At 44.7% G+C, this 25,205-nt stretch overlaps 1 protein-coding gene across 3 annotated transcripts in view; it reads left to right on the forward strand.

The window, feature by feature from the left end:
- The window catches only part of ubr2 (ubiquitin protein ligase E3 component n-recognin 2), a 185,761-nt gene that overhangs the window by 148,330 nt on the left and 12,226 nt on the right, over positions 1-25,205 (forward strand). For all 3 annotated transcript variants that reach the window (XM_038812572.1, XM_038812581.1, XM_038812563.1), the window contains exons 31-38: positions 311-404; positions 11,044-11,205; positions 14,895-15,004; positions 20,970-21,039; positions 21,614-21,762; positions 22,191-22,246; positions 22,728-22,824; positions 23,796-23,866. In XM_038812572.1, coding sequence (XP_038668500.1) covers positions 311-404; positions 11,044-11,205; positions 14,895-15,004; positions 20,970-21,039; positions 21,614-21,762; positions 22,191-22,246; positions 22,728-22,824; positions 23,796-23,866 — 809 coding nt within the window. The remainder of the gene's footprint in view (positions 1-310; positions 405-11,043; positions 11,206-14,894; positions 15,005-20,969; positions 21,040-21,613; positions 21,763-22,190; positions 22,247-22,727; positions 22,825-23,795; positions 23,867-25,205) is intronic.

A 25,205-nucleotide genomic window follows, 5' to 3' on the forward strand; every position in this document is an offset into this window, starting at 1 on the left:
TATTTTTCCTCACTTGGCAAGGCTTGAGATATTGACATTTTCTTTCATGAGCCAATGGAGTTTGAACAAATATATATATATATATATATATACACACCAAAACACTCTTCATGTTTATTTGCAAATGTATATTTTAATATTGTATCATAAGAAGCTAAGTGGCATAATATTGTCTGTTGCCTAAGGGACCTTACAAACAGGTGAAACTGAGCAACAGTGTTGAGAAATCGCAAAATGTTCTTGATCAACTTTGAATTGAATAAATATTTAAACTTTTTGAAATTCAGTATGTTCCTCTTCTCCTCATTAGACAACTATGACCCATTGTTCATGCATCCAGATTTGGCCTGTGGCACTCATGTAGGTAGCTGTGGACATATCATGCACGCCCATTGTTGGCAGAGGTTAGTACCAAATAGTAATACCAATTGTAGATCCTTTAACGAATATTTAAGCTGCTATTGTTGGCTGTTCTAATTACTTAGCTGTAAATGACGTGGAAGCAAATTACAAGAAATGAGCAGTCAGCCACCATACTAACGTCTTTAACTAGCAATCACGTATTGTACTATTTTAAGAATTATTCTGGGAAGCAAGGCAATCAATCTGTTGCTATATAATTGTGTAGTACTGGACAATAAGATTCAGTATGCTTTGTCCTCTAACTTAGTTAAAGTTTCTTGAACACTCAAACCATATTACGATGCATGGATGTGAATGCACAGAGTATAGTAAATAAGATTGGAGAGTTACGGACGCAGATTCCGGTGTGGAAATATGATGTGGCGATAGCAAATACCTGACTCAAGGGCGGCAGAACTGGGTGTTAAGTGTCCTTGGGTACAAGGTGTTCAGAAAGGATAAGAAAGGAAGGATGTAAAGGAGGAGGGTTCGCAGTATTGGTTAAGGAGAGCATTGCAGTGCTGGAGAAAGAGCATGTCCCAGAGGATTCAAGGACAGAATTAATTTGGCTAGAGCTGAAGAACAAAAGGGGTGCAATTACATTGCTCTGCAGTGTAGTCTGCAGACCAACAACTCATGAGGAGGGTGTAGAAGTACAAATCTGCGGGTAAATTACAGAGAGATGCAAACATCATTGAGTAGTTACAGTGAGGAACTTTAATTACCTAAATGTAGACTGGGGCTATGGTAAAGGATGGAGCGGGCAAAGGTCCTAGATTGTGTTCAGGACAATCTTTTACAGAAGTATATGCCCAGTCCAACAAGACTTGGGCTTAGTTCTTGGAAATGAAGTGGGACAAGTAGATCAAGTGTCAGTGGGGGGACATTTAGGAGATAATGATCATTGTATCCTAAGGTTTAGAATGATGGTGCAAAAGGAAAATAGGCAATCCAGAGTAAGAATAATTAACTGGAGGAAAGCTGACTTCAGTGGGGCAAGAACAGAGCTTGGCCGGTTAGACTGGAAAAACTAGCTGAACAATGAACTGCCTTGAAAAAATAAATGGTCCAGGCACAGTCGAAGTCTGTCCCATTAAAAAGGAACGGTAGGACAACAAATCTAGAGGAGTGGTTTGGGTTTGGACCAAGATTTGTGGACTGGGTAAAGCTACTATATAAGGAGCCGAGGGCGAGTGTCCGCACAAATAACATCAGCTCTGAATACTTTCCTCTCCACCGTGGGATTAGGCAGGGATGTCCTCTGACCCCCCCCTGCTGTTTGCACTTGCAATTGAGCCATTGGCCATCACGTTAAGAAGTTTGGGGGTATGGAAAAGGGATACTGCAGGGGGGGGAATGGAACATAGGCTGTCCTTGTATGCCGATGACTTGTTATTATACGTGTCGGTACCGAGTGTGTCAATAAGGGGAATGCTGGAGCTGCTTTGGGTGTTTGGGTCCTTCTCGGGGTACAAATTAAATCTAGACCAGGGTGAATATTTTGCCGTGTCTCGGCCGGGTGTGGGGGCAGAGCTGGGAGAGCTGCCATTCCGTAGGGCAGGGACTCAGTTTAGATACACTGGAAGGCAAAGTGGGAGGAAGAGTTGGAGGAGGGGTTCTGGTGTGAGGTGCTCCGGAGGGTGAACGCCTCCACCTCGTGTGCGAGATTGGGGCTGATGCATCTGAAGGTGGTATATAGAACACACCTCACAAGGGCGAGGATGAACCGGCTCTTTGAGGGGGTAGAAAATGTGCGTGAACGTTGCGGGGGGCCCCACAAACCACGTACATATGTCTTGGTCCTGTCCAAAACTGGAGGATTACTGGACGGGGTTTTTAAAGGTAATCTCTAAAGTGGTGCACGTGAAACTGGACCCGGCCCTCGGGAGGCCGTGTTCGGGGTGTCGGACCAGCCGAGGTTGGAAACTGGTGCGGAGGCAGATGTTGTAGCCTTCGCTTCATTGATCGCCCGAAGGTGGATCCTGTTGAGGAGAAGGATGGAGGGGTTCTACAATTCATGGGCATTATTCATTATGCACTTTCAAGAATTGGATTACATTGAACATTAGTGGGGAGGCTGGGAGGGTTGGGGGGAGGGGGACTGCATGTGTTAATGGTGACTATGGGTGACCCCGATTCCTTTTTGTCATTTATTTATGTTAACATGCGGACGACTGTTTGGGGGTTTGGTGGGAGGTTAGGATTGTTGTTATTGATATTGGGATTGACATTGCATTCGTTACTGATTATTGTTTATTGTTGGGTGTATATTTGGGAGAAAATGTGAAAAAGGAGGAGAATAAAAATATATTTAAAAAAAAAACAAATCTAGAGGTCCCTGGATGAAAAAGGAGATAGAAATTAAGATGAGGAAGAAAAAATGTATTCATGACAGGTAATAGGTAGAAAATACAGTGATGAACCAAGAGCAAAATAGAAGGTTCAGAGGGTAGGTGGAAAAAACATTAGAGAGGCGAAGAAGGATTATGAGAAAAGGCTGCAGTCAACTTGAAGCAGAATCCTAAAGTCTTCTATGGATATATTGTAAAAAGGTGGTAAAAAGAGGAAGTGGGGCTGATCAGGGACCAAAACGAATTTGCACATGGAGGCAGGCGGCATGGCTGACATATTAAATGACTACTTTGCATCTGCCTTTACAAAGGAAGGTAGATGCTGTGCAGGCCATGGTGACAAACGAGGAAACTCTTGTGCCGAGAAGGGTTCAAAATCGATAAGGAGGAAATGTTGAAAAGACTGTTGCCACTTAAAGATGACGAGGCACTGGGACCGGATGAGATGTATCCAAGGATATTGAAGGAAGCAAGAATGGATAATGCAGGGGCACTGGTCATAATCTTCCAGTCTTCACTGGGCTCAAGAGGTGCCAGAGGACTGGATAATTGCTAATGTTATGCCCTTGTTTAAAAAAGGGTGTAAGAATAGCCCCTGCAATTATGGACCAGTCAGTTTAACATAAGTGCAAGCTGGAAAAATGTGGGTTGATTAGGAAGTGCCAGCATGGATTTCTCAAGGGAAAATAGTTTTTACAGACTGGAGTTTTTTTGAAGAATTGCTTGGAACATACAGTGCAGAAGGAGGTCATTTGGCAGCACGGTAGCATTGTGGATAGCACAATCGCTTCACAGCTCCAGGGTCCCAGGTTCGATTCCGGCTTGGGTCACTGTCTGTGCGGAGTCTGCATATCCTCCCCGTGTGTGCGAGGGTTTCCTCCGGGTGCTCCGGTTTCCTCCCACAGTCCAAAGATGTGCAGGTTAGGTGGATTGGCCATGATAAATTGCCCTTAGTGTCCAAAATTGCCCTTCGTGTTGGGTGGGGTTACTGGGTTATGGGGATAGGGTGGAGTTGTTGACCTTGGGTAGGGTGCTCTTTCCAAGAGCCGGTGCAGACTCGATGGGCTGAATGGCCTCCTTCTGCACTGTAAATTCTATGATAAACAAAAATTCTATGATTTGGCCCATCGAGTCTGCACCGACCCACTTAAGCCCTCACGTCCACCCTATCCCAATAACCCCTCCTAACCTTTTTGGTCACTAAAGGCAATTTATCATGGCCAATCCACCTAACCTGCACGTCTTTGGACTGTGGGAGAAAACCAGAGCACCCGGAGGAAACCCATGTAAACATGGGGAGAATGTGCAGACTCCGCACAGACAGTGATCCAGCAGGGAATCGAACCTGGGACCCAAGCGCTGTGAAGCCACAGTGCTATCCACTTGTGCTATCGTGCTGCCCAAGAGTAAGAGAATGGGCCGATAAGAATAATACTGTTGATGTGGTGCACATGGACTTTCAAAAGGCATTCGATTGAGTGCCACAAAACAGACGTAACAGTCTACTGGCAAACAGCCAAGTCCATCGTGATGTATTAGCACTGATGTCAAACTAAACAGCACATCCTGCTGGAGTTTTTAAAAAAAAATTAAAGGTGAAGTCCATGTTTTTTTAAAAATAATTTTTATTGGAATTTTTTACAGAAAATATAAAAATATAACAACAAGTAATAATATGCAACTAACTGCCCCATAACACCCACAAATCCCCCCAAACAAGAAAACTTAACCATAAATTAAAATTAAATAAATCAAATTTAAATAAAGTAAACAAACATAGTCATCGTGGTATACCTCGTGGGAGGGAGCGGCCACGGCGCCGTTACCATGGCCCCCAGGCTTGTATCCCCACAGGATGCTCTCTCCATCCGTTTCCATGCTGTCCCCTCCCCCTCCATCACCCACTTACGCACCATCGACACGTTGGCCGCCCAGTAGTACCCCGAGAGGTTGGGCAACGCCAACCCCCCCCCCCCCCCCCATCTCTACCCCGCTCCAAGAAGACCCTCTTCACCCTCGGGGTGCCATGCACCCAAACAAAACCCATGATGCTGCTGGTCACCCTTTTAAAAAAAGGCCCTAGGGATAAAGATGGGCAAGCACTGGAAGAGGAACAAGAACCTCGGGAGAACCGTCATTTTGACGGATTGCACTCTGCCCGCCAGCGATAGTGGCACCATGTCCCACCTTTTAAATTCCTCCTCCATCTGTTCCACTAGTCTGGTGAAGTTAAGCTTATGGAGAGCCCCCCAACTCCTGGCCACCTGCACCCCCAGGTACCTGAAACTCTTCACTGCCCTCCTGAAAGGGAGCCTCCCAATTCCCTCCTCTTGATCTCCCGGGTGCACTACAAATACCTCGCTCTTTCCTAAATTTAGCTTATAGCCCGAGAAGCCCCCAAATTCCGCTAACAGCTCCATCACCCCCGGCATTCCCCCCTCTGAGTCCGCCACATATAACAGCAGGTCGTCCGCATACAGCGATACCCGGTGCTCCTCCTCACCCCGCACCAGACCCCTCCATTTCCCTGACTCCCTCAACGCCATGGCCAGCGGTTCAATCGCCAGTGCAAAGAGTAGGGGGGACAGGGGACACCCCTGCCTGGTCCCACGATAGAGCCGAAAGTACTCCGATCTCCTTCCATTTGTGACTACACTCGCCATCGGAGCCGTGTAATTCAGAATCCCTCCCCAAATCCAAACTTCTCCAGCACCTCCCACAGGTACCCCCACTCAACTCTATCAAACGCTTTCTCTGCGTCCAGCGCCACCACTATCTCCGCCTCCCCCTCCACTGCCGGCATCGTGATAACATTGAGCAGTCTCCGCACATTCGTGTTGAGCTGCCGCCCCTTGACAAATCCTGTCTGATCTTCGTGAATTACCTCTGGCACACAATCCTCTATCCTGGTAGCCAGGATCTTCGCCAGCAACCTAGCGTCTACGTTAAGGAGCGAGATAGGCCTATATCATCCACACTGCAAGGGGTCCTTATCCCGTTTTAGGATCAAAGAGATCAGTGCCCGCGACATCGTCGGGGGCAAAGCCCCCCCCTCCCATGCCTCATTGAAGGTTCGCACCAACAGGGGACCCACCAGGTCCGCATATTTTTTGTAAAATTCCGCCGGGAACCCGGCCGGCCCCGGGGCCTTACCTGACTGCATTTGCCCGATCCCCCTGACTAGCTCCTCCAACTCTATCGGCGCCCCCAGCTCCTCTGCCAGCCTCTCTTGAACCCTTAGGAAACATAGCCTGTTCATGAAGCTCTCCATCCCCTCTCTCCCCCTCGGAGGTTCCGACCGGTACAATGCCTCGTAAAAGTCCCTAAAGACCCCGTTTACTTCTGTCCCCTTCTGCACTACATTTCCACCCCCATCCTTCACTCCACCAATTTCCCTAGCCGCATCTCGCCTACGGAGCTGATGCGCCAACATCCTGCTCGCCTTCTCTCCATACTCGTATACCGCGCCCTGCGCCCTCCTCCACTGTGTCTCCGCCTTTCTGGTGGTCAACATGTCAAAATTGGCCTGAAAACTGCGCCGTTCTCCCAGCAACCCTTCCTCCGGTGCCTCCGCATATCTCCTGTCCACCTCCAGGAGCTCTTCCACCAGTATCTCCCTCTCCTTCCTCTCCCTCCTTTCCCTGTGGGCCCGGATGGAGATCAGCTCCCCCCGGATCACTGCTTTCAGAGCCTCCCAGACCATCCCCACCTGGACCTCCCCCTTATCATTGGTATCCAGATACCCCTCAATGCTTCTCCGAACCCTCTTACACACCTCCTCCTCCGCCAGCATCCCCACATCCAGGCGCCAGAGCGGGCGCTGGTCCCGCGCCTCTCCCATCTCCAGATCAACCCAGTGCGGGGCATGGTCCGAAATCGCTATGGCCGAGTACTCGGCATCCTGCACCCTCAGAATCAATCCCCTGCTCGGGACAAAAAAGTCTATCCGGGAATAAACCCTATGGACGTGAGAGAAAAAGGAATACTCCCGCACACTCGGTCTCCCAAACCTCCAGGGATCCACCCCTCCCATCTGGTCCATGTATCCCCTCAGCACTTTGGCCGCCGCCGGTCTCCTACCCGTCCTTGAACTGGACCGGTCCAGTGTGGGATCTAGCACTGTGTTAAAATCTCCCCCCATGATCAGGCCCCCTGCCTCCAGGTCCGGGATGCGGCCCAACAATCGCCTCATGAAGCATCATCCCAATTCGGGGCATATACGTTCACCAGCACCACCTTCTCTCCCTGCAGCCTACCCTTCACCCGGATATATCTGCCCTCCTTGTCCGACACCACCTCAGCCGCCTCAAACGCCACCCTCTTCCCCACCAGAATCGCCACCCCCTGGTTCTTCGCGTCCAATCCTGAATGATAAACCTGCCCCACTCACCCCTTCCTCAGACGGACCTGGTCCGCCACCTTCAGGTGGGTCTCCTGGAGCATAGCCACGTCCGCCTTCAACCCCCTTAGATGGGAAAACACCCTGGTTCTCTTAACCGGCCCATTCAGCCCCCTCACGTTCCAGGTAATCAGCCGGATCAGAGGGCAACCCGCCCCCCTCCCCCGCCGACTAGCCATAGCTTGGCAGATGTTCGCCCCAGGCCAGCACACCCCGCTCGACCCGTTCCCCATGGCGATAGCGCCTCTCCTCTTCCCCCCCGGCCCCCATCGGCTCCTTCCTAGTTCCAGCAGCAACCCGGTATCCCCGCCCCACCCCCCTCCCCCCCCAGGCTAGGACCCCTCCTAGCCGCGACGCACCCTCCATGGTACTTCCGTGCGTCAGCTGACTTCTGCTGACCCCGGCAGCTCCCGCCAAAACCTATCCCCTCCCGGCATGGGGTCATCCCCTTCTTGCCACACCTCCTTGGCATTGCTGCAGCGCGGGAAAGAAGACCCGTAGAGACCCCGTCCCCACCGCAAGCTCCACCCCCCTGCCCCGCAGCGTGGGAAACCAGAGGAAAGCCCGCGCTTTCACACTGCCACACCCCACCCTTCTGACGCAGTTCCCCAAAATCCAGTTTCACCTCAATCCCCAGCCCCGTACAGAAGAGAACATATAAAACACAAACCCCCAACACTCCCCACCTAACCCACAACCATGCCCAACAAACAAACCCACCCGTAACCAGAGCAAACAGAAAACCAGCATACATAACACACATGTCGAAGTTAAAAAAAGTTGAAACAGTTGAAACAAAACAGCCACAGCGGAAACAACAACGGCCAAAGTATGTCCCCAGATCCTAGTTCGAGTCCAGCTTCTCCGCCTGTACAAAGGCCCACGCCTCCTCCGGGGACTCGAAGTAATGGTGTCGGTCCTTGTATGTCACCCACAGGCGCGCAGGCTGCAGCATTCCAAACCTGACCTGCTTGGCATGAAGCACCGCCTTCGTCCGGTTGAACCCGGCCCGCCGCTTAGCCACCTCCGCACTCCAGTCCTGGTAGATCCTCACTACCGAATTCTCCCATTTACTGCTCCTCTCTTTCTTGGCCCAGCACAGCACACACTCCCGGTCACTGAATCGGTGGAACCGCACCAGCACAGCCCTCGGGGGCTCACCTGCCTTGGGCCTCCTGGCCATCACTCTGTGCGCTCCCTCAAGCTCCAGGGGCAAATGGAAGGACCCCGCTCCCATCAACGAGCTCAGCATCGTGGTCACATACGCCGGGAGATCCGACCCCTCCAGCCCCTCCGCCAGGCCCAGGATCCTCAGATTCTTTCGCCTCATGCGAACGTCCAGCTCCTCCAAGCGGTCCTGCCACTTTTTATGAAGTGCCTCGTGCGACTCCACTTTCCCCACGAGGACCACGGCCTCCTCCTCCCTTTCAACAGCCTGCTGCTGCAACTCCCGAATAGACTCCGCCTGGATCCCAAGCAGCTTGTTCGTAGTTGCATTCATGGAGTCCAGCAGCTCAGCAAAACAACGTAGGAGCGCGGCCTGTTGCTCCTGCGCCCACTTCCACCAGTCCTCGGGTGTTGCGCCAGCCGCCATTTTGTTTTCCTTCCCCCGTTTTTTTGGGGGAGTTGCTGCAGCCTTTTTCTTCGTCCCACTCCGGGTGAGCACCATATAGTGTGGGGCAAGTTCTTCCAGGCACCTTCCCCCACCGGGATGCGTAAAAACAGCGCCGTTTGGGGCCCTCGAAACGGCCCAAATGTCCCTAAATAGCGGGAGCTGCCGAACGTGCGGCTTAGCTCTGCATAGCCGCAACCGGAAGTGTGGTGAAGTCCATCTTAAAGGCATAGGTCCCCATTAATTGTCCAGGTACAAAGATTGAAATAGCAAAATAACAGAAATTAAAATGATAAACAAGGGACAGATAGGAATTAATGGGAGGGTCCTTACAGTTCCCTGGTTATCTGGACTGTAACTTGTACTTCAGGAAGCTTGCCTATTTACAATTTCTGTCCTGTCCAGACCTCTTGACAGAGCTGAGAGATTTTCACTCCCAGAGGTCCTGTCTCCAATTGTAATCAAATTGGTTCAGCGAAAACTTAAAAGATTCTCCACCTTGCAAGGTCCCAGTTGCTTACACAACACTCGTATGCTTATGCCTTTTATTTAATCCTAACGTCGTCGCCCTCAGCACAATAGAAACACAATTGGAACTATTTTTTGGAAAATTTAGAGTACTCAATTTATTTTTTCCAATTAAGGGGTAATTTAGTGTGGCCAAACCTACCCTGCACACCTTTGGGTTCTGGGGGCAAAACCCCGCAAACACGGGGAGAATGTGCAAACTCCACACGGTCAGTGTCCGAGAGCCGGGATTGAACTTGGGACCTCGGTGCCATGAGGAAGAGTGCTAACCACTGCACCACCGTGCTACCCTCACAGTTACAACTGAACCAACCCCCACACATACAAATATCTTTATCCAGCATGAATCTAACATAAGTTTCATCCTTCCAGGCACAGAAACATTAAATGAAACACACTCAAAACTGTAATCTATTCCAGTCACAGAAACATTAAATTAAGTACACTTAAAACTATACCCTATTTCTAATATTTACTGGTACAAATATGAATCCCTTAAGTCCATCTTTGCTTTCCTCACACCATGTAGTTCGAGTCTGGATGCACTGTCTGGCATGTCGTGGAGGCAGATTTAGGAGGACATTATAAGATTATTTGAATAGAAACAGTGCGAGGGTACTGGGAAAAGGCAGGGGAATGACCTGCAATCATAATACTCATTTGGAGAGGTGGTGCAGACACAATGGGCCGATTGGCGGCCTCTTGCTCCTTAGCAATTCTGTGATAGAGTCATAGAATTGTCACAGCACAAAAGGAGGCCATCTGGCCCATTGTGTCTGTGTCCGCACCCTGGAAGAGCAATTTACCTAGTTCCCCTCACGAATACAAGAATGTGGGCCTGGAGTCGGCCATTTGGCCCCCTCATGCCTGCTCTGCCATTTCATCAGCTCATGGCTGATCTGATTGTGGCCTCAACTGCACTTTCTTGACTGTCTCCATAATCCGTGACTCTCTTGTTGATCAAAAATGTATCTAACTCAGCCATGAATGTATTTCATGACCGAGCCTGCACTGCGCTCTGGGGAGGAGAATTCCAGACCTCTATTTGAAATTTTTTTTTTACAGTACCCAATTCATTTTTTCCAATTAAGGGGCAATTTAGCGTGGCCACTCCACCTACCCTGCACATCTTTGGATTGTGGGGCGAAACCCACACAAACAGGGGGAGAATGTGCAAACTCCACACGGACAGTGACCCAGAGCTGGGATCGAACCTGGGACCTCGGCGCCGTGATGCAGCAGTGCTAACCACTGCACCACCATGCTGCCCGTAACAACCTCTTGAGAGAAAAAATTATCTTAATATTAAATCGTAGTCCCCTAATTTTTACACTGTCTACTAGTTCCAAACTCTCCACCAGCCAGGAGCACAGATGTTCAGTTGTGTTGCTCCCAATCAATAATGGTGTTTAAATGTTCAGAGCCTAATGCAGAATTGATGTGCATATAGTAGCATCCTCCTGCAGTGCCAGATTTCTCAGGCTTTCAGTTACAAAAGTAAGGACCGTTTGCTAATTTTCCACATTCTAGTTGACATTATATACTGACAGTCTCTTGAAATTGTGAATATGTGGAATTTTTAGTCCTGTAAGTAGTTAATTTTTCACAGAATATTATCAAAATGTTTGTGTGCAGAGCTCAAATTCAAAAGATCACTTAATTACTCTCAACATCTATATACAGTGTTAAATGAACTGTTTATATTTATGTGAAGAATTATTAGATTAAATATTGTTCTTCTTACCTGCCAGTTACTTTGATGCCGTTCAAGCAAAGGAGCAACGGAGACAGCAAAGGTTAAGGGTTCATACAAGCTATGATGTGGAGAATGGAGAATTTCTTTGTCCGCTCTGTGAATGTTTGAGCAACACTGTTATTCCTTTACTTCCTTCACCTCGAAGCCCACTGAACAGGTTAGATTATTGAATTATCTGAGACAATAGCCTTCTCCAAGTGTAAATTCCTCATGCAGTAAGTGTTAATGCTTGACCAAAAGGTCTTAACTTAATCTTGACTATTCAAACTGCATTGATTTTGCCTCTTTCTGCTGCATCTGTTGTCTCCCACAATTTTCCGCTACAAATGCTGCTACACTGGAATCATTCTGAAGTGAAAATAATTTCTGCATTGTCAACTATTTCCTTAAACTTAACTGTTCTCTCCTCGCCCACCTCTCTCCTCTAACTGATCTTTGTTACTTTTTCACCAAGGTGGTGACTTATCATTTAAAAATGTATTTGTTTTTCTGTTTTCCTCTTGTGCAGCAAATCTTCCCATGCACTGAACTCCAACTCTCTCTTGTTTCTCTACCATCAATCCTTCATGCTCCTCTCAGCCATGAAATCTACCCCTCCACATATTAACCTATTCCCATTCGTCTCCAAGCACCCAGGAAGGCTGATATTGTAAATGGTATCATCGGGCACTATCCTCTTTTTCAAATTTTCCATAATTCCTTTCCTCCTAAAATTATTACCTGACACTTTATTGCTTGGTTTTCCAACCAGCTCACCATCTTCAATATCCTTTTACTTTCCAAAGCACTCAAATGTGTTCCCTTCCAAATCCTTGCTAATCTATCCTGCAATTCCATTTAAATTCCCCCCAGTTAGGGGTCTGCTGCTCCCATAGCTTTAGACTAGCTCTACTAATGTCACAAATGTCATTCTCTGGCTTTTCCATGGTGCAGGGATTGAATGCTCAATTGGAGAAACTTTTATTTCCCTGAGTTAACTGTTTAGGGTTCAGGTGGCCAAGGGAAGTAGAGGTGTTGATAGGGAGGAAAAATCGTGACTGAAGTGGTGCTGGGTATGTTGAGGCAATTGGGAATGGAACCGTGGAACAGGACAGTTGCATTGTCAGCTGTTAAAGTGTGCTGAGTAAGCAAGGAGTTAAGGCAACGTGGTTGCAGTGATGAAGGAAATAGTTGGAAACAGCAAAACGCGCAGCCTCAGTGACATGAACAGAGCTGAGGCTGTACTAAAGGGATTTGTACAAGAGCTTATGGGAGAGTTCTGAACTGAACAGGTGCATTGTGGCAAGTTTAATGATCTTGGATAGTAAGCAAGGCAAGAGTAGGGAAGTGGTTGGATAGGATGGATGAGACAATGAAACATAAAGGTGGCCAACATGACACAAGCTGCCAGAATAACCTCTGTACAGCAGGCATCTGGACATTATACAAAGAATGCCAAAACCCAGATTTGGGATGGCAACTGTTAAAAATTGCTAACTGGATGTCAGGTATGAGAAAAAGCATTCATATATCCAGGACTTTTGGAATACCTTGAATCTTATCATTTAATTGAACACAGAACATAGTGCAGAAGGAGGCCATTCGGCCCATCGAGTCTGCATCGACCCACTTAAGCCCTCACTTCCACCCTATCCCCCCAACAACCCCTCCTAACCTTTTTGGTCACTAAGGGCAATTTATCATGGCCAATCCACCTAACCTGCACATCTTTGGACTGTGGGAGGAAACCGGAGCACCCGGAGGAAACCCAAGCAGACACGGGGAGAACGTGCAGACTCCACACAGACAGTAACCCAGCAGGGAATCGAACCTGGGACCCTGGCGCTGTGAAGCCACAGTGCTATCCACTTGTGCTACCGTTCTGCCCTTGTGGGGCATTTGTAGTGTATTGCACTTGTGGGCATCCGTGATCCATCACTATATTCCACTAGTTAGCCAGTTGTTCAGAGATTGCAGATGATCTCAGAATGAACCTTCTAGCAACCCGTTCCCATCTGCAGAAAGCAACTCCACAGCATCTTCAGAATATTGGCACATAGTGATCATGCATGCATTGTATTATTTCACAATGAGCACATTTTTCTTTGACTTTTTAAATATTTTTGTTGGGTTTTCTTCAATATTTGTAATATTTCTGGGTCAAAATGTTCTGTCTGTAAATCTGTTTAGTTGCCTTTTGCACTCATTTATATTTGAACTCTTCATAATAATCAGTTTGGATCAATTTTGTTGTGCTCTTTATTTAATATTGAAACGTTAATGTCACCCCAAGTTAGCAAAGTAAGTCCAGTCAATGTCTTGGATTTTTTCTGAGTCTTTGAATACCTTAATTTTTCACCCATTAGGTGCAGGGATAAAGTTTGTTATGTAGGAGTACATCGGATATATGGTCCAGAAACAGACCATTCGGCACAACCAGTCCATGCCAGAATTTATGCTCCACTCAAACCTCCTCCCGCCCCACCTCATCTAAATCAATCAGCGTAACCACCTATTCGTCAAATACTTGTCCAGCTTCTCCCAGATACATCTGTACCTATTTTCTTCAACCTATGTGTTACTGAGTTCCACATTCTTGTCACTCTTTGGGTAAAGATGTATGGTCCAAAATTGATCGAACCAATGCTCCATATGGTAATTTATTTTTATTCTAAATTGCCTGCCAATGAGATTCTTCAGTTTTTAAATTGCAGCTGATCTGTGGCTGCTGGCTTGATGCATTGATCCACTTTAATCCATACATTATGTTACCACTGCTTTATTCGAGTAATGTGGTGCCTTGGTAACAAACTAATTACTGTTATCCATGTTAAATTTATCTGGTGTCTAATGGCCTTGTCGCCCAAACAAGTCACTTTTTCCTGAATTTTGGTGTATCGTTCTTCATTGTTTGCTTTTTCTCGTATTTTGATATTCACAAGTTTAATGATTTTGCTTATTTTTCTTCAAGTGAGATTTTTGTTGACTTCTAATGTAATAAAATAAATTGGATACATTTTAGGGTGCGTTTTTTTCTCCATCACACTTCGTTGCACTACAAATCTTTATAAACGAGTATGAAGAATCATAAAACCCACCTCTTTAATCATGTCTATGTTAAAGATGCTGTAACTTAATGTTTGAAAAGAACACGTGAGACAGGTGTGTGTATGCACATAGAGGAACGGTTGCATCCCCCGCTTCTAGCTTACAATAAAAAAATTGTGCATGAAGATGAATATTTTCATTTTTTTTTTAATAAACAATTTTATTGAGGTAGTTTTTGGCTTTATAAACAGTTACAGACATCATCAGAAAGGAAGCAAAAAAGGCAAAAATGTGCAAACATCCACGTACTTTCAATACTTCCATCGTAACATATTGCACAAGCCCGCTCCCCTCCCACCGGTACGAATATTTTCATTTTTAATCACAGACACAGAAAGGGAGAGACATCTGCATATTTTTGTTCTGATCACTGAGAATTAACAGTCATTGTTCACAGTAAGAAGTCTTACAACACCAGGTTAAAGTCCAACAGGTTTGTTTCAAACACGAGCTTTCGGAGCACTGCTCCTTCCTCAGGTGAATGCTTGAGGAAAGTAAAACATAAGGTTGTGTACTCCCCACTTGTGAGAAAGGTCAGGACTTATAATTCTAACTGAACCCTTGGTGTTTTTTTAAGTGATTGTCGATCTCTTGAGAAGTTGATATATGGGTTTTTATAAAAATGCACAGTTGATTTTATTTTTGAATCAATTACAGGGAACAGTGCTGGACAGAACATTAGTTCTTTTTTTAAGAGGAAACGGACAACACTTTGGTGCCATTTTCATTAAACAGGATTACCTGTGTTTTTCTTCTTAGTGACAATTCAAAAAACTGCACAGGCCTTCCTGCTTTATCCCGGTGGCTAACGTGTACGTTGCAACAGTTGAATGTCCTGAAGAAAGTCCAGGAAAAGCAGACAATACCTGGTAAGTACGAGAAAAATTCAGGTTTATACTTGATTTTTGTTAGCAGTCTGTTATTATACATGTAATATGACAGTTCAAGTGAAAAATGCCTTCTGCGGAATGCTGTATTACTATGATTATTAGAAAAATCTTCCATAGTGAAGGTTATTTGTTAACTGAACCCGAGTGTGTCCAAAGATGTGTAGATTTGGTGGATTGGCCATGCTAAATTGCCCCATGGTGTCCAGGGCTGTGCAGGTTAGTTGGGGCTGCAGGGATGGGGAGAGGGAGTGGGCCAAGGTTTCACAGGGTCGGTGCAGATGATGGGCCGAATGGTCTCCTTCTGCACTGTGGGAAATCTATGGTTCTATGAACTCTGCCTGTGATACTGAATTGAGCAGAGTCAAGATTGTTGAGTGTTAACAGAAATTTCTATAGCCCTTTCACGATGAAATTGTGATTGGAGGAGTAGAAGTAAAGAAAACTTCAGGATGCCTCCTAATTCTTTCCTTTTGCTCATCATAAGACCGCTTTTAAGCAGGCTTACATCTCTTACAAACCCTAACTTAATCTTGTGTCTAGTGAATGTGATCTAGCATGCCTCAGGACAAACAAGTAATCTTTCACATGCTGGGCATACTCTGTTATATTGGATGAATACAATATACTCCTTAACTCTCTGATAAGGGCCATTCAGGTTAAATTTCAATTATTTTATTGGAAAGAAAATGGGTTTAATTCTCACTGATACATTAAACTGCTTTAATCTGTATTAAAATCCTGTGCTCTAAAGCAATCTGAAGTGATGTGTGAAGGCAGGAGAGCCTTTGTAATAATCTGAAGAGCTTCATTGCTCATGTCCCAACTGCTGTCATTGAGTAGTTCTAATTTTAGTAACTTACAAAGAAAATTACAGCACAGGAACAGGCCCTTCGGCCCTTCCAGCCTGCGCTGATCCAGATCCTTTATCTAAACCTGTCGCCTATTTTCCAAGGATCTGCTTCCCTCTGTTCCCTGCCCATTCATACATCTGTCTAGATGCATCTTAAATGATGCTATCGTGCCCGTCTCTACCACCTCCGCTGGCAAAGCGTTCCAGGTACCGACCACCCTCTGCGTAAAAAACTTTCCACGCACATCTCCCTTAAACTTTCCCCTTTCACCTTGAAATCGTGACCCTTTGTAATTGACACCCCCACTCTTGGAAAAACCTTGTTGCTGTCCACCCTGTCCATACCTCTCATAATTTTGTAGACCTCAATCAGGTCCCCCCTCAACCTCCGTCTTTCCAACGGAAACAATCCTAATCTACTCAACCTTTCTTCATAGCTAGCACCCTCCATACCAGGCAACATCCTGGTGAACCTCCTCTGCACCCTCTCTAAAGCATCCACATCCTTCTGGTAATGTGGCGACCAGAACTGCACGCAGTATTCCAAATGAGGCCTAACCAAAGCCTATACAACTGTAACATGACCTGCCGACTCTTGTACTCAATACCCCGTCCAATGAAGGCAAGCATGCTGTATGCCTTCTTTACCACTCGATCAACCTGCGTTGCCACCTTCAGGGTACAATGGACCTGAACTCCCAGATCTCTCTGTGCATCAATTTTCCCCAGGACTCTTCCATTGACCATATAGTCCGCTCTTGAGTTAGATCTTCCAAAATGCATCACCTCGCATTTGCCTGGATTGAACTCCATCTGCCATTTCTCTGCCCAACTCTCCAATCTATCTATATTTTTTTGTATTCTCTGACAGCCCTCCTCGCTATCTGCAACTCCACCAATCTTAATATCATCTGCAAACTTGCTAATTAGACCACCTATACCTTCGTCCAGATCATTTATGTATATCACAAACAACAGTGGTCCGAGCACGGATCCCTGTGGAACACCACTAGTCACCTTTCTCCATTTTGAGACACTCCTTCCACCACTACTCTGTCTCCTGTTGCCCAGCCAGTTCTTTATCCATCTAGCTGGTACACACTGAACCTCATACGACTTCACTTTTTCCATCAACCTGCCATGGGAAACTTTATCAAACGCCTTACTGAAGTCCATGTATATGACATCTACAGCCCTTCCCTCATCAATTAACTTTGTCACTTCCTCAAAGAATTCTATTAGGTTTGTAAGACATGACCTTCCCTGCACAAAACCATGCTGCCTATCACTGATAAGTCTATTTTCTTCCAAATGTGAATAGATCCTACCCCTCAGTATCTTTTCCAACAGTTTGCCTACCACTGACGTCAAGCTCACATGTCTATAATTCCCTGGATTATCCCTGCTACCCTTCTTAAACAAAGGGACAACATTAGCAATTCTCCAGTCCTCCGGGACCTCACCCGTGCTCAAGGATGCTGCAAAGATAGCTGTTCAGGCCCCAGCTATTTCGACCCTTGCTTCACTTAGTAAGCTGGGATAGATCCCATCCGGTCCTGGGGACTTGTCCACCTTAATGCCTTTTAGAATACCCAAAACTTCCCCCTTCCTTATGACGACTTGACCTAGAGTATTTAAACATCCATCCCTCGCCTCAACATCTGTCATGTCCCTCTCCTTGGTGAATACCGATGCAAAGTACTCATTAAGAATCTCACCCGTTTCCTCTGACTCCACGCATAAATTCCCTCTTTTGTCTTTGAGTGGGCCAATCCTTTCTCTAGTTACCCTCTTGCTCCTTATATACGAATAAAAGGCTTTGGGATTTTCCTTAACCCTGTTAGCCAAAGATATTTCATGACCCCTTTTAGCCCTCTTTATTGCGCATTTGAGATTTGTCCTACTTTCCCGATATTCCTCCAAAGCTTCATCAGTTTTGAGTCGCCTCGATCTTATGTATGCTTCCTTTTTCATCTTAGCTAGTCTCACAATTCCACCCGTCATCCATGGTTCCCTAATCTTGCCATTTCTATCCCTCATTTTGACAGGGACATATCTGTCCTGCACTCTAATCAACCTTTCCTTAAAAGACTCCCACATTTCAAAGGTGGATTTACCCTTAAACAGCTGCTCCCAAACCACATTCCCGAGCTCCTGCCGAATTTTGTTATACTCGGTCGGCCTTTCCTCAATTTAGCACTCTTCCTTTAGGACCACTCTCGTCTTTGTCCATGAGTATTCTAAAACTTACGGAATTGTGATTGTTATTCCCAAAGTAATCACCGACTGAAACTTCAGCCACCTGGCCGGGATCATTCCCCAATACCAGGTCCAGTATGGCCCCTTCCCGAGTTGGACTATTTACATACTGCTCTAAAAAAAACTCTCCTGGATGCTCCTTACAAACTGCTCCATCTATGCCTCCAACACTACACGAGTCCCATTCAATGTTGGGGAAGTTAAAATCTCCCATCACAACCACCCTATTGCTCCTACATTTTTCTATAATCTGTCTGCATATTTGTACCTCTACTTCATGCTCGCTTTTGGGAGGCCTGTAGTAAAGTCCCAACAATGTTACTGCACCCTTCCTATTTCTTAGCTCTCTCCATATTGCCTCAGTGCTCGAAACCTCCATCGTGCCCTCCTTAATCACAGCTGTGATATCATCTCTGACTAGTAATGCAACTTCTCCACCCCTTCTACCTCCCTCTCTATCCCTTCTGAAGCATCTATACCCTGGGATATTCAGTTGCCAGTCCTGCCCTTCCCTCAACCAAGTCTCAGTAATACCAATGACATCATATTCCCAGGTACTAATCCAAGCCCTAAGTTTATCTGCCTTACCTGCTACACTTCTCGCATTAAAACAAATGCACCTCAGACCACATGTCCCTTTGCATTCTTCATCTCTTCCCTGTCTACTCTTCCCCTTAGTCACATTGAGTTTATTATCTAGTACCTTACTGGCTTTAGTTGCTGCGTCTTTACTGACCTCTAACTTCCTAATCTGGTTCCCATTCCCCTGCCACATTGGTTCCAGTCCTGCCCAGGTGTAGACCATTTGATTTGTAATGGTCCCACCGCCCCCAGAACCGGTTCCAATGTCCAAAAATCTGAACCCCTCCCTCCTGCACCATCTCTCAAGCCACGTATTCATTCTGACTTCTCTTGAATTTCTACTCTGTCTGTCGCGTGGCACTGATAGCAATCCTAAGATTACTACCTTTGAGGTCCTACTTTTTAACTTATCTCCTAACTCCCTAAATTCTGATTGTAGGATCTCATCCTGTTTTTTTAGCTATATCGTAGGTGCCTATATGCACCACGACAACTGGCTGTTCACCCTCCCCCTTTAGTATGTCCGGCAGCCGATCTGAGACATCCCTGACCCGTGTAGCCGCTGCCCAAATATATCAGTTCACTCACCATCCCAGAGCGCAATTCGACTTCTCGAATGACATTGAAGTACATTTTATATGCTGAGGCTCTTTAAACAACTCTTTTTGTAAAGGAAGTATAAGTATTCAGTTTCACTTGAAATTTATTTTTGCCATGTTAATTTGAGTTTTCAGAGTTGATTTCAAATGTGCTCCATTGTACGATCAAATGATAATCTATAAATTTACTAAATGAAATAGTTACACAGGAGCACAAATTGAAATACGGTACTAGTGGTGACATTTTAGTTTCTTGATTTGGCCTTTTGTAAGCAGTTTTGTGCCATTTTGCATCCAATTATTGGGTGGAATAGTTTGGCTAGCATTTGTGGTCCACGATCAATCAACATTGAAGGAAGCCAGTTAACTTCAGTTTTCTGTCTCCTCAGCATGAGAAATGTGGTTGTCTGAACGGTAAACATTGGACTCCAAATATCTGGATGATTGACAGATGCTAAATGCTGAAGCGAGTGTGCTCAACTATGTTTAACTTGAGAAATAAATGTGAAAACATCATTTTAAAATTTTCATTCATCATGTGTACTCTGCTCAAAGGCAGGTCAGTGGACCAATTGTCTGCTGATTCTAATTTTAAGATATGCATTCTGTAAAAACAAGGACTATTGTACAAGTGATTTTCTCAATTCCCACCTCCAATTTTACTCCAAATTTCTATTAAGTTGAATATTGTACCTATAGTGCTAGTGATTTTCTATACAGGTAAATCCCACATTTATGTAATACCAATTTGCTAGAAATGCCGGTTTTATGGACAGGCTTACTTGTTTGGGGTGAACGTTATTTTGGTATTGTTTGATAACCAGCTGCTACAAAGCAGACAGAAGTAATGTAAGTCAACGCTCTATATCTCTCTCTCTCTCTGCTTCTTGCCTTCTCCTTTTGCTCCCCTCCTAATTGATTAATTAGTTTTTTAAAATTCTGAGTACCCAAAATTTTCTTTTCCAATTAAGGGCCAATTTAGTATGGCCAATCCATCTACCGTGGGCATCTATTGTGTTGTGGGGGTGAAACGCAGCCAGATATGGGGAGAATGCGCAAACTCCACATGGACAGTAACCCGGGGCTGGAATTGAACCCGGGCCCTCGACGCCATGAGGCAGCAGTGCTAACTACTGTGCCACCATGCCGCCCCTTAATTAATTTATTCTAAAGCCATTGAAAGTGATGTAGTATTTTAGGGGTGACATATAATCATCACTTTAGATTGATTGCTGTGCTGCATTAAACATATGCAGTGGAAGTATAGTCCAGTCATTAGACTCTAAACCTGAATCTTCTGATAACAAGCGCGAGCGGTATTGTTTACCATTTGATTTGGAGCATTGTTTGTCGTTGGCAGCACTGTGGAATTTGGACCATAATTCAAAAAAGCCTGACTCCCAGGGACTGGCAGTCGAGATATTGAGTTGCATTTAAACTAATGCGTAAGTGAGCCAATGAACCACACAATACTGGTTTTAAGGAAAATCCTTTTTTACAGAATGAACTCTGCCCCGACCCATTTCGTAGAAGCTGGATTTACCTGTACTTGCATTCATTCATAAGTGTTTGTGTTTCAGATTAGATGTTTTTGAACATTTTAAAAATCAACTGTATTAATCACAGTACATCCATAATCTGTTTCTTTTTTCAGATAACCTACCCAATGCTATTCTAGAAGGAATGGAAGTCCCTGAGGGATTTCAACCTGATGTAAAACCAAAGTGTGTATTTAGATCATTAAACTATTTTAAATGATTCAATGTAGCCGTAGTTTGCTTTGCCATTTGTTGTGAAATAATAAATTAAAAGCACTCAGTTGATCATTTCAAACACCGTATTCTGTTTTATAGAACCATTATTGGATTGTATGTACACAGCCCCTAAGTTTGAGTTCCTGTTTAATTGTTATCACATGGGGTGGTGTTTCTTTAAGATCATTTGCATCTAATGTCAGCTTTAAGGCCATGAGTGAATTATTCTATCTATTGGCATGCTTTCCAGCCAGAGACTGCTCTTGGTATCTCTAACGTGATAATGGAGATCTGGACAGTTGATTGCTGAGCAAACATTTCACTATATGGTGGATATAGCAGTTTTATTTCATTCACCCATTTGATGCAGTGTTAATAATTAAGCTTTTTGCTCCTTAAAGTTTAATCAGCCAGATACGAAGCCTTGTCAATTGTTCCAAAGAACCATTTTCTTGCTTTATATTGTCTGTTGTTGTGCTGTTAGTTGAGACAAAAATTTGCTACTTGGATGTTTTGTGCAATGGTGCTTTATTTCTTTTTTCAGGAATCCTTACTCTGATAGCATCAAGGGGATGCTTACAACCTTGGCTACAGCAACATATAAAGTGGGTCTCAAGGTCCATCCCAATGAGCAGGACCCACGGGTGCCTATAATGTGCCGGGGAAGCTCGGCATACACAATACAAGCAATTGGTGAGTCACAGTAAATGCAGTGCTGTATTTGCTTTCAGGATGCCAAACCAATATGGGGGGCTGGTTTAGCACAGTGGGCGAAACATCTGGCTTGTAATGCAGAACAAGGCCAGCTGCGCGGGTTCAATTCCTGTACCAGCCTCCCTGAACAGGCGCCGGATTGTGGCTACTAGGGGCTTTTCACAGTAACGTCATTGAAGCCTACTTGTGACAATAAGTGATTACTATTATTACGTTAAACTATTTTTTAAAAGCCAGTATGTTTGCTAAGTAAACCTTGTTGACTTCATTCTCCAAAATTAATGTTAATGAAGAGTTTTACATAATGTTAAATTTGACCAAATTGTCTTTACATAGACATTTGAAATTTACCAGTGTGAACAAGACAAGTGTAGACTTTTAGAACTGTTTTACGTTTACCTTTCCAGAGCGTTTCCTGGCAGATGAAGAAAAACCACTGTTTGGTCACCTGCCATGCAGGCAGGTAGGAACAATTAATTTGTGTAAACATTGCAGATTCATAAATGCAAACCAAAATCTGAAAATAAAATAATGGAATTGCAGTGGAAAATTTATACAGCTACTAAGATATATTCTGGAAGAATGTTCTCTAAAAGCAGTGAAGACTAATATGTCAAACTATGCTACTGGTCAAACTTTATTATAAGGAATGTGTATGTAGCTTAGCCTGGGCTTCTACATTAGTTTGCTTGCAATCGTTTTAAAATTGCTATTTGTAATTTGAGTTGATGTAAAGAATTAACATATTAACAAGTTGTTCCAGAAATTATGCATGTTAGCATTGTAATTCTAACGCTACTACCACTAGCGTTGTTTATTGCCTGTGAAGCACTTTAAGATGTCCGGAGGTCATGGAAGGCAATATGTAAATATAAAGAAAGAGTGAAATAATTTGTAAGTCAAGTTTCCAGTTGTTTTTCTGCAGCTGTAATTGTGTCTTTTAGGATGACTGTCTGAAGGCATTAACCCGATTTGCTGCATCACAGTGGACTGTGAGTTCCCTGTCTGTGGTTCAGAATCAATATGCTCGACTGTTATCAGGTTTGTGCGTTATGTAGCTTGAGTACTTGATTATGATTCTAGACAACTATCATTATAACTTCAAAAGTCCTTATTACAAGTCAGTTTGCCATGTTTGATATTCTGCTGCCTTGGGAAAGCAGATAGCATAATCAAAGACCCCTCCCAACCGAGTTACTTTCAATTCCAACCACTTCCACCGGGCAAAAGATACAAAAGTCTGAGAACACGCACTAACAAATTCAGAAACAGCTTCTTTCCCGCTGTTACCAGACTCCTGAATGATCCTTTTATGGACGGAACTGATCTCTCCATGCATCTTCTCTACTGTGTAGCACTATACTCTGTATGCTTCACCTGAGGCCAAATTAATCTACACCCCATCATTCTACCGTAATCCATGTACCAATCCAATAGCCGCTTGAAGGTCCCTAATGTTTCCGACTCAACTACTTCCACAGGCAGTGCATTCCATGCCCCCACTACTCTCTGGGTAAAGAACCTACCTCTGACATCCCCCCTATATCTTCCACCATTTATCTTAAATTTATGTCCCCTTGTAATGGTTTGTTCCAGCCGGGGAAAAAGTCTCTGACTCTACTCTTATCTATTCCACTGATCATCTTATAAACCTCTATCAAGCCGCCCCTCATCCTCCTCTGTTCTAATGAGAAAAGGCCTAGCGCCCTCAAACTTGCCTCGTAAGACCTGTTCTCCATTCCAGGCAACATCCTGGTAAATCTCCTTTGCACCTTTTCCAAAGCTTCCACATCCTTCCAAAAATGAGGTGACCAGAACTGCACACAGTACTCCAAATGTGGCTGGAACGATCTGCCTGCACTGAATGCAGAACAGTACTTTTCACTGTGCGTGATACATGTGACAAAAAATCGAAATGAACATAGATTAAAATGGCAATTTTAATGAATTGTTGCGTAGTATTTGGCCTTGTAAAATGGAACAAAGTTTTGTATATTTTTTCCCTTTTTCAGTTCTGATACCTGATGATGATAACACTCCGATTCCTCCATCCATTCTTGATGTTGACATGTTCCATTTATTGGTAGGTGATCAAACTATTTTGCTCTTTCTTTTAATGATCTCTCACTTTAGTGATGACTTTCTAATTGTATAGCAAGACAAGGCTTGATAAGTGAACAATTTTGAGTTTGCTTCTTGGGTGTGCTGTATAAGTGTGCAAAGTGGCACTTTCACACATTTTTCTTATCCCTGAGGCCTAAGGTAGTTAGTTCATCGGTTCTTCAAAAGGTGAACTAAGTTGAAAGTGACTACATCCAATTTCAAGTAACGTTTTACACTGGAGCATCAATTATTGCAGTTTGTAATATTTATTTCAGCAAACACATCAGGGTTTTTCTATTGTGGGAAGTTAAGATAATAAGAGTTACATAAAATACCACTTCAATGTTGAAATACAGTTTCAAGTACAATCAACATCATTTATGTTCCCAAAATTTCCTTCACAAAATTTATGTTCTCTCTTTGTTTTAATTTAGAGTACCCAATTCTTTTTTCCCCCAATTAAGGGGCAATTTAGCATGGCCAATCCACCTACCCTGCACATCTTTGGGTTGTGGTGGGTGAGACTAACAGACCCGGGGAGAATGTGCAAACTCCACACGGACAGTGACTTTGGCACGTGAGGCAGCAATGCTAACCACTGCGCCACCGTGTGCCGCCACAAAATTTATATTCTCAAAGATTTATAATCCTGTTGCTTGTTATCTTTTTCCTTACAATTTTATTCCACTAAAAGATCTTGAGTTGAATAAGTCATTCTGCTTTATACTGTCTATTTAGCCCATGTTAACCACAATAACATTGGACATGAGAGAGGGCAACATAATTTTGGAATGAAGCATGGAAGGGCAGCATGGTAGCTTAGTGGTTAGCACAGTTGCTTCACAGCTCCAGGGTCCCAGGTTCGATTCCCTCTTGGGTCACTATCTGTGCAGAGTCTACACGTTCTCCTCGTGTGTGTGCATGGGTTGCCCCTGGGTGCTCCGGTTTCTCCCCTCAGTCCAAGATTGTGCAGGTTAGATGGATTGGCCATGCTAAATTGCCCTTCGTGTTCAAAATAGGTTGGGTTGGGTGGGGATACTGGGATAGGGTGGAGTTGTGGACTTGTGTCGGGTGCTCTTTCCAAGGGCCGGTGCAGACTTGATGGGCTGAATGGCCTGCACTGTCAATTGTACAATTTTATGTTTAAAAATTGAGTACTTCAGCATTTAACTTTAAAGATTTCTATTGGAATGCTGGAACTGCCTGTTTTTTTTTTGATATGCAATCTACTTATCGAGTCATTGTACTCCGACTGGTCTGGTGAGGCCAAATGGAGCTATAAATTCATTAAGGCACAGAAGGAGGCCATTTGTCCTATC

The sequence above is a fragment of the Scyliorhinus canicula genome, chromosome 1 (genome assembly GCF_902713615.1).
Source record: "Scyliorhinus canicula chromosome 1, sScyCan1.1, whole genome shotgun sequence".
Taxonomy (NCBI): domain Eukaryota; kingdom Metazoa; phylum Chordata; class Chondrichthyes; order Carcharhiniformes; family Scyliorhinidae; genus Scyliorhinus; species Scyliorhinus canicula.